Below are 10,905 nucleotides of genomic sequence, written 5' to 3'. Positions count from 1 at the left end.
CATCAGTTTCAGTATCACTATCAGTCTCACTCTCAGTCTCACTCTCAGTCTCACTCTCAGTCTCACTAACAGTCTCACTCTCAGTCTCACTCTCAGTCTCACTCACAGTCTCACTAACAGTCTCACTCACAGGCTCACTCACAGTCTCACTCACAGTCTCACTCTCAGTCTCACTCTCAGTCTCACTAACAGTCTCACTCTCAGTCTCACTCTCAGTCTCACTCTCAGTCTCACTTTCTGAACGCAAATATTCAGAAAGAAATTTTAATTTAAGTTGACTCGAAAGGCATGAAGAAATGAAAAAAAGGGTTGAAAAACGCTATTTCTCAAATTAACTCTACAACGGTATGAAACATGTAAAAATGTTTTAAATCAAAGTTGTAGAGAATAAATATCTGCACAAAATAGGTTCTCTTAATTTTTTCTTTATAAATATGTACAAAAATATATATTCCTTATTCTCTTTACTTAGATAGTGGTACCTAAGTAAAGAGTATAAGGAATATATATTTTTGTACATTCATATAAAAATAAAGTCCTATTTTTAATGGATGATAATGGTATGGTTTACTTGATGAGTATGAGGTCAGATCAGTTAGCACAGCGCTAGCTCGCCATTAATTAAGTATTCTTTAAATAATTCTTACTCTTATTCTCATTCTCACTCTCATTCTCGCTCTTATTGTCACTCTCATTTTCATTCTCGCTCTCAGTCTAAATCTCAGTCTCACTATCAGTCTCACTCTTAGTCTCACTCTGTCTCATTCATAATCTCACTCTTAGTCTCAATCTCAGTCTCACTATCAGTCTCACTATCAGTCTCACTTACAGTCTCACTCTCAGTCTCACTCCCAGTCTCACTTACAGTCTCACTCCCAGGCTCTCTATCAGTCTCACTCTCAGTCTCACTCTCAGTATCACTCTCAGTCTCACTCTCAGCATCACTCTCAGTCTCACTCTCAGTATCACTCTCAGTCTCACTATCAGTCTCACTCTCAGTCTCACTCTCAGTCTCACTCTCAGTCTCAATCTCAGTCTCACTATCAGTTTTACTCAGTCTCACTCTCAGTCTCAATCTCAGTCTCATGATGATTGATAATGGTATGGTTCACTCGCTTGCATTAAAGTTTATGCTGGCGGGGCACTAGTGCATGATGATAAGATGAGTATGAGATCAGATCAGTTAGCTCATCGCTAACATTTAAAGGATACTTTATTAAAGGTCATTCACAGTCTCACTCTCAGTCACAATCTCAGTCTCACTATCAGTTTCACTCAGTCTCACTCTTAGTCTCAATCTCAATCTCACTGAGCATTCGAGCTGTAAATTAGTATAAACTATACAGAAGGTTCATGAATAAAACAATGGTTTTTAATTTATACTTTTATTTATGCATATACTGTGTATATAAAATTGTAAACATATTGAAATGCCCTAAATTAATATTACAGAATAAGGTGAGTATTCACGCGGTGGGTGCTTATTATTTACGTTATTTATTTACAGTTAAAATACAATAACTTATTGTCTATCATTTAGTATAGCCTCTGTACATATTACGTTCATTGATCTATTGGAGTGTTATACGGTTTTTTTGACGCTATCATTATTTATGTGTACAAATTAGGTATAATCACGGGTGTAATCACGGGAGTTCCCAATATTTGTAGAGGAGTGAAGGTACACAAATATCATATAATTGAAACAATATCGGGAACTCAGTAAAAATAAACTGTAGCAACACACTCTCTACACGTGCCACCGTGCACGTTCTTGCAACTTCCTAGAATCCTTATCGCATGGCGAGACGTTGTCATCTGCAGTAAAACGTTGTAAGATCCTTGATTTTTCCTAATTGTACGTACTGGACTGTTCTTTTCGACTTTAGCACCACTTGCCTGCTGAATGCATGACACCATTCGCTTTCATCGGTTTATGAGTATTCTCAGGGTACAGAGCATCGGCTGCTGGAGTCTCGCACGCGCTCAGCCCGTTCAAGAGTTTCCGCGTCGGTCTTGGAGTAGCTCGTCCTGGATCCCTTATTCTTTCCCTTGCCCACTTATCGGCTCCGTGAGTTCTTTTCACTGGTCTCTTCTGACAATCTTGAAGGTCGCCATTCTGCAGTTCCGATAATGGTCTACTAGGTGTTTCTGATTCGCTCCCATTTACTAATGAGTGGGCACTACGCGCCTTATGTAAAGATAGACGAAGTGGTTTTCGCGGTGGAGTGGGTCTTGACTTCACGTCACTATCTCTCCTATCCTCGTTTTTCCGATAGTGACTCAACCTTGAGCAGCTTTCAGACCCGTAGTCTATCCTCGGAGAACTGCTGTACATGTCACCGTTAGGGTAGTCGGAACACTCCGATTCGAATTCTGAAGACTTGGCGCTTCTGCTGTGTAGTTTCGATGTTCTTCGACTCGACTTGTGGGCATTCTCCAACACTTTGCCATCTATCCTATGGTACATGTAATGCTTCTCAGATTCTACCTGAATATCTTCTGAGCTATCATTCTTCTTCATCTTCCTTAACCGCTGCGACCGTTTCAACTGTTCAATTATTGACAGCGTTTTCCTCTCAGCCCAATTGGTTTTCTTGATGCTCTCTTCTATACGGTCGGCTGCTTTTTTGATCTCATAATGTTTGGGGTCGCAAGCGCTCATGTTTATGCGAGAATCTTTTACGTCCAAGTCGCTGTCTGATCGGAAGTATTCTTCTGTCTTGGTTCTGTTTAGTTTTTCTGATTTCATGCGTTGTTTCTCCATGTGTCTTTGGTTTCGTTCGATCATACGTATTGCGGCATCTGTTTCCGCGCTGTAATCCATAGCACCGTGTATGCAGTGGTGTGAGAGAGAATGCCGCATGCGCCCAGCTTTGTGTTCCAAACTGTGCGAGCTGTGGGATCTGTAGTTTGGTTGTGGCGAGGCTCGAGGAGATACTGCGGCTCTGGACGACGCTCCAGAAGCGTTGGACCTTGGCCTCATGAGGGGCAGGTTAGCTTCAGCTCCGTCCAGTCCAGGTAATTTGGCGACGATGGCCGTGATGTCCGGACCCTTTTGGAACACCTGAACTTCTGATTTCGGACTATGTTTACTCTTTGATTGGGGTTCCGTAGTGATGTTAATATTGGTCACATTTTTCTTTGATTTATTAACAGTTATGCAACTGTCGTTGCTGCTTGTGGGTTGTACCTGGAATCAAAATAAATATAAATGAAATCTGCTGGAGAACATTATGTGCAGACCTAAAAATAACTAATAAGTAACTTTATAGTTGTATCCACACTGTTGGCCATTAAATACCAGCTGGTTTTTTTAAATAACTACATACTTATGCAGGATGTATTGCAAACATGTACAATATTTACTAAAAAAATACGAGCTGAGTTTCTTGTCAGTTCTTCTCATCTCGAAATCATTCCGAAATGACGGTAAATTTGACATATCATAAGAGTCTGTAATAGACCTACATGAATAAAGATATTTTGAATATATAATTGAAAGTGCAAAACAGTACTTCGAATGCAAATATTTACGCTTAATAAGTGATACTATAGGAAGTCTTCTGAAACAGTTTTTTTATTAATGGTTGATAATGGAACGCTGCATCCGCCTATGCTAACGGTTTACTCTGGCGGTGCACAGTGGGAACTCGCCTAAGAAAGCCATCTCATAAATACTTTTTCTAAAACTCCGTGGATATGCTTGTATATACCTCAAATTGTAGCCAAAGAGTTACTCTATCATTATAAATATGATTCAAATCTCTGACTATTCATACTTCATAGAATAGAGCCTCTAAAGTCAAGTAATGAAAAAAATACAAAAATAATTTTGTAACTTAAATTTGTTTAGTATAAGTTTATAGTATCAAAACAATATCAAGTGATATAGTGTGATACCATTTTAGAATGCTTAGAATGTGTACTTTACTATAAAATAAAAATATATTTAGTTTAGTCGAATATTATTTAACTAAAAATCCATATATCGTTATATGTACTATTTTCTTTTCTCAGACTTTCACTAGGAGATTTGACAGTTGCCGAAGCTTGCCGAAGTTCTAAATTTGGTTTTATTTATTAGGAAATATAATGTAATTTGATGGCATAACATTTTTTTTTTGCAGTTTCACTGCGTAAAATATTTAAATCGAGTATAATATCATGGTGAGATTTGTTTTTTCTAAGTACGTATATTAAGATTTTTTTCTTTATTTGAGAATCTCTGTCTGAATATTCAAAAAAATACTTTTTGCTCAATTATTACTATATATTTTATCTTTTGCCTTACTTTTATCAACTATTTCACACAGTATATAGTTCCCATTCCTATACAGACCTATTCTATACCACATAATGATAAATATTTTTTATCAAGTAATTTTGCACACGTATATGATCATTATTAAGTATAAAATAGTGTATGTATTTGCATATGAAATATTACAGTTCTTCATAAGCATTTGTTATTACTAAACAATTGTTAATTACTCATCTCACCCCAATGAGTGAATTCTCGTGTACCAGACGCGACTTAAGTGTCTTATTGATTTAAAGTGATACAAATTATGTTGATTCTATCTCAAACTACGAAATAATTTTACCGAATCTTCAGATGCGAATATAGCAAAAATTATCGCAAGTATTCAGAAGTCCTTCATAACTCATTTTCGTCACCGCTATACGAAATGTGGTCGAAAGAAAGAACAGTTTTTAAATAAAATAGCAATTGATAGGATGGTATTTTCACTGTAAATCTAGAAAAAACTACATGCGAACCTGAACCGCCTACTTCGACAGAGTAAAGAGGAAGACATTCTAAAACGTACGAAGACAGTTCGGACAAAGAAACGGAAAAACAAGGCTTGCTTGATACCTGTGGACTTCATACTGAACTCATATGTACAGGGTTTAAGGGTTGATCATCATTGATATTTTACGAGCATTGCCGGCAGAAAACTAGAATGAAATGAGCTATCTTAATGAATAATCTTATTAATGAACAGGCAAATATAACAGCATATTCAAAACATTAAGCTCTTAGCATTTTCATAAAATTGGATCTGAACAAGGCACAGTACGAAAATATGAGGAGTTGTTTGATAGCAAAGAATTACTTATTGTTTCCATCATACAGGTTGATTCGTGAAGCTAAAGAATCGTGCTATTCGCCAAAATTATGTATAGAAATTACTAAAGTTAAAGCAGAAATCAAATGTATGTACCATTTGCAGTGTAAAACTCACAGAGATGAACAATTTAGAAAAAGTACAAAATAAACATGTCGATGAAACTTCCTATCAATATGGCCCTTCAACATTGCATTCGTGGAACTTATTCTACATTAATTATCTTACCATCAAAATACAAAACAATACAAATGGACTGCCACAACAACAGAAAATAAAGATTTAAAAAAGCAAAAGAAGGCTTATGTACAAAGAAGGTTCAGAGAAGAACTTGGATTAAATATAGATATAGCGATGCAAGTTAGTGACAACACTAATGACGGCAATACAGCCACAAGATTTTTCCAAAATTATCATTGTACATCAGAAATTACTAGTATATATGAGGAATTAATAAAACTGTTTTATGTTACGAAATGAAATGTGAACGTGTGATACGTTACTTTTCTGTCTTGCCTTTTGGGCAACTTTCAGAAGATGCTCAAGAGTCACGGAACAAAGACTATAAACAGTTCAGGCTTCATCATGCAAGACAATGTTCGAGGGTAGCCTCTAACAAAGATGTTCTACACGCATTTTTATATACCTCTGACCCATATATAACAAGTTTAAGAATACCTTCCAATAAAAAATATTTAGTACTTTTTGATGAAGAAAAGGAGCTCTTGAGTGACTTGTAAGCTATCTTTATAAGAATTTTGGTTTTTTACGCTGATACTTTTACTTATTTCTGTATAAACTTCTTAGGACATAAATGTAAGTCTACAAATTCTATATTTCTTGTATTCCTAAATTATTTATAACTATTAGAAATATTTTTTTACTCACAAAGCATACATTATTTAAAAGTATATATATTTAAGATTATCAGGAAAAAAAATCATGTACATATCTTTATTAATACAGAAGTTATAGATTTATGAGACGAAAATGAGTCAAAGTTCCCACTGTGCGGTGCAACACTGGACGATATTAGGATGACCATGAGGTCGTTTCAGTTAGCACTTTGTAGCTAGTGTGCTAACTGAAACTGGAAACCACCATAAGTTCCTGAACGTATGGTGGTTTCCAGGGGAAACCGAATCGAACATTGCCAGCAATGTGATTATTTGGTCATATTACTAACGATCCCCTTCTGTCCTAATGTTTTGGCCAAGATGGCCAAGACTACTAATGTAGCCAGCGAAGTTCCTCGCAGAAGCGCAGACGCAACCTCTTAATAACCTTTCTTCCCTAGTTGAGTATAGATTAATTCAGGCTTTTAGTTTGGGGCTAGATGGCGTTGTGATTCTCAATAGTATTAACATACCTGTGCATGCCTGGCCAGCATCTCGGCGACCTGCTCCTCGAGGTACGAGATGCGGTGCGTGAGGCGCGTGTTGTCAGTCCGCAGGCTCTCTTTGGCGCGCTCCGTCTCCTCAGATGCTGTGCGCAGCGCGTTCAGCTCCGCGCGCAGAGAACTAGCTTCGTTCTACGGAATACGACCATTTTACATCAGTCTTGAATAAGAACAGAATAAGAGTGAGAATGAGAATGAATGTGAGTGTGAGAGTGAGTGTGAGTGTGAGTGTGAGTGTGAGAGTGAGAACGAGAACGAGAATGAGAGCGAAAACGAAAACGAGAATAAGAGTAAGAATCATATATTGCTGCCAATGAAATGACATTTAAAGGATATTTAATTAAAGGCGGCAATAGGACCCGGTTCAGCGTATGTTGTATTGTGAGTAGGGGCAGTATTTATACTCGGGTTGTTATGTGTATACAGTATTGGAGTAGACATAAAAAGGTACATAGAATAAAGTAAAATAATTAACAATTAAGAACGAAGTCAGACAAATTCTTTGTTTTTTTATTTTCTAGAGCAAACATAATTCGAAACAGATACACAATGTTGCCGGTAGCCAGACGAGCGCGTTATAAGCTGTATGCATGTTAATACTAAGTTTAACACTGATTATTATACAACTCATTATGAGTTTTTCTTTCGTTACAAAGAATGCGAAAGCATGTTTGTTTATCATGTGTAAAGGCGATAGTCACCATTTATCAAGTAACCTGTCAGCTTCGGTTTTCATATAAAAAAAAGTAGTACATCCTTCAAGTGGTTCAAAATTCTATGTTGATACCCAGAAAAAAGATAAGAGAAAAAAGGAGAAATTAAATTAATTCATTATTTTTATGCGAAATTTTTATAAAATTTTTATTTTATTTCATTCGATACTAATAAAAATTTACATATGAAATAAACTTATGTATGAAATAAATACTAATAGTAAAATTGAAAGAATAAAATCAGGGACACAATAGAAAAGAAATCTTCATTTGAATAAAATGATTGAAGCACTAAATGATAATTTTTATATTCTGCCACCAAATTTGATATGTATTCAGTCAAGAAGAATGATGAACGAAGAAAACTTATGTTCTTTTGATATGCTAGATATACTTGAATGGTAATTACATGAGTAAAAGTATTGGAGTGTATTGGCTGGTGCTGTTGCGTGGGGTACCCTCGGATGACCACCAGTCGCGCCGGGTTGGAGCTGGTCGCCGCCCGCTGCACCTCCTCCACACTACGACACGACACCGTCCACGTGCCGTTCACTTCCACTAATCTGAAAATGTATTTAAAGTTATTTGTATTATTATCCTTGGTGGTCCAGCGGTATAGCACACCGTCGTACATCGAAAGTATATGACTCGACCTGGCTTCGCGCGATTATTTCACCTAATTTATATTACCCTTTAATGAACTATACATCTAAACCTTCTTCAGAAATGTCTCTATTAATAGACGAAAACCGCGAAAAATCCGTTCAGTTGTTTTGAAATTACAATATCACTATCTGTAACCGCAGTTTCACTTGCATTAAATTTCGATGTACGACGATGGTCGTGGGTTCGATTTGACCATAACGTTGTAAAATTAAAGAAAATTTAGATTATAATTTAGTCTTTAGGGACCAGGGCTGCATTGGATGTGTTATTATAGGTGTCACTTTGTATTTCGTGATACCAGTCGTGCATGGTATATGCACGACTGGTATCACGAATATATATAAATATATATAATATATATATAGAAATAGAAATAATCTTTATTCAAATAAACTTAATATAAGCACTTTTGAATAGTCAAGTTTTTTTATTCTACCGCTTATTCGGAATGCAGATTCATCACAAGAAGAATAAGCAAGAAACTTATCTGTTGCTCTTTTAAATAAATATTGATTTACTTATATTTAATTAACAACAAGGATTAGGCATGCGACAATCAACATAGAAACCGCTACGCACTTAATCTCTGTTCAATATAAGTGTCATACAGACACATAATTCAGTCTTCTATTACAAATAACAACAATTAGTCAACCCGTAGTTTTTACACGATTTTATAGTGGATACATTAATCTTGTTGTAAATACTATAATTATGTTAATGAAGCGATGTGTGAGAAAGTCTAGACGAGACTCCAGCGAGCCTTGTCCATGTATATATATGTCTCATTATAATATACACGCGAGTAATTGCCCTAATAGATATTTAATCGACCTCGGTGGTCTAGCACACCGCTTTACGACTGATGGTCGCGGGTTCGATTCCTCGCACGGCACAAACATTTCATGAGTATGATTGTTTGTATCGGTCTGGGTGTTTTTTATGTATAATATGTATGTATTTACAAAAAAAAAATATCTATGTGTATGTATTAGTTATCTAGTACCCATAACACAAACTTTAGCTAGCTAAACTTGGGTCTAGGTGGCGCTGTGTGAATTGTCCTGAGATTATTATTATTATCTTATTAAGATTGTCTTATGACTATCTATCTATATCTTTTGATATGCGGATGACATGTTTGTTTACATGTTGTATACTCTTGAAAGTTGGCGCGATTTACAAATTATGACTTAGTATTTCAGCTGTACCACATTACATTCGTAATATATTATATCATTAATAACTGTAGTTACTGTGGTTGGGTTCTTTTAATCTGAGATGATATGTTATGACCGATAAATAATACGTTCGTTTGAAGAAGGGGAATTGTATTATCTTAATATGTTTTTATCAAAGTCCTCGAGTGGCGTGGGAAGACCTCCAGCAAGGTGGACCGACGATCTGGTCAAGATCGCTGGAAGGCATTGGATGCGAGCAGCGCAGGACCGATCATCATGGAGATCTTTGGGGGAGGCCTATGTATAGCAGTGGACGTCTTCCGGGCTGCGATGATGATGACGATGATGATGATGAATATTTTTTTACAATTACGTCAATCAGTATGTATTTGCCATTAAAACTATATATTAAATTCTTATTCGATAAGGAAGTCGTTATACCTAACAGTAGTAACTTAAATTTATCAATTGTTAAATGTAGTAACTATCACATGCATCATACTTCAGCGCGCATACGAATGTGATGGAAAAACTTAGGAATACATATACAGGATCATAATAATAAGAATAAGACATACAGGATGTCGCCGGAAAGGAAAGCACAGATATTATTGTAAAAAAATACTTAGCACAAATACTGGTAGTAATATATTCGCTGTGAGTCATTTTTCTCAACTCTTATTGCGTGTAGTGTGCCCACAGTTTATATCGTAGAATCTGTAGATATAAATCAGAATTGCCAGATTTTTTTTATCGATTAGAGATTTTGAAACTTTTTGAGTGCCAAAAACGGGATTATTCCGTCGAAACCGGGGCAAAGTGTATAAAACATACATAATCAGAAGAGTTTGAATATTTATCTTTCTATTTGAGTACAAATTACGTGATAAATAACAAAAATAGATGTAGAAAATGAATTTTAATTAATAGAAAATCATTTATAGTACCTATACATATACAACTCTAAATTTTCCCTGCACCCTTATATCGCCAACCTGTTTTTTTAACAGCGATTTTATTTATATAGGAAAACAACGTTTGCTGGGTCAGGTAGTTTAATATATACTTTTATGTATTGTTACTTTTAAGATATTCTTATTTTACTCTATTGTTTAGAACTGTATGTATACCTATATTACGTACCTACGTATGATTTTTATTAAAGGTACATAATAAATGTCTTTATTATTATTATTATTATTATGTGCAATGACCCGCAGGATTGTCCATATGGAAGCCACCACACCTAATTGCTTAGTAGCGGGGGGAAGGGAATTGTTAGTAAAGTGGATTGACAACCCCGTTGCTAGCAATGTACCATGTCAGGTCGACCTCGGTTCCCCCTGGAAACCTGGTTTTATTCCTGGTGAATTTGTCACAATGGGGTAACTAACCTGACCTCATGCTCATCTTATCATCCTTCTCTGGTGCCCGGCCAGCGTAAACCGTTAGCGCAGGCGGGTGCACCATTCCATTATCATCCACAAAAAAAAATTGTTTAGTAGCTTACCACCAACCAACGCGAACGCTGCTTGTCGCACGTCCTAGTTTAAACTACGCTATATGTTTTATTTTCAACCCTTACACCACAGATAACATAATATTTATGCTAAACTATTAATGTAGAAGTGCATTAATATACAAGTTTTATTGCTTCGATTGTTCGCTGGCAGCGTTTTTGTATCGTAACAATAATTGATTCAACGCAAGTTTCTCACGAGAACTTTTTATGGCATGAATTATTGTCGCATTTCCCAACTGCAGTTTATTAAATAAATATGTATAAATATACAATTTTTTTAATGTTTGTAATA

The 10,905-nt window shown here is 35.9% G+C and overlaps 1 protein-coding gene across 1 annotated transcript in view; it reads right to left on the bottom strand.

Annotated features, from left to right (window-relative positions):
* Nucleotides 1-1,848: 1,848 nt before the first annotated feature.
* LOC131854119 (uncharacterized) overlaps nucleotides 1,849-10,905 on the bottom strand; it is a 155,320-nt gene continuing 146,263 nt past the window's right edge. Inside the window, exons 9-11 of the mRNA XM_059205250.1 lie at nucleotides 7,654-7,807; nucleotides 6,502-6,663; nucleotides 1,849-3,193 (exon numbers count right to left, since the gene is read on the bottom strand). Coding sequence (XP_059061233.1) covers nucleotides 1,886-3,193; nucleotides 6,502-6,663; nucleotides 7,654-7,807 — 1,624 coding nt within the window. The 3' untranslated portion in view covers nucleotides 1,849-1,885. The remainder of the gene's footprint in view (nucleotides 3,194-6,501; nucleotides 6,664-7,653; nucleotides 7,808-10,905) is intronic.

This window comes from Achroia grisella, unplaced genomic scaffold, assembly GCF_030625045.1.
Source record: "Achroia grisella isolate CSIRO2021 unplaced genomic scaffold, CSIRO_AGI_Agris_v1 utg970, whole genome shotgun sequence".
Taxonomy (NCBI): Eukaryota; Metazoa; Arthropoda; class Insecta; order Lepidoptera; family Pyralidae; genus Achroia; species Achroia grisella.
Note: the sequence above shows the minus strand (reverse complement) of the source record. Positions and strands in the feature narration are given on the sequence as shown.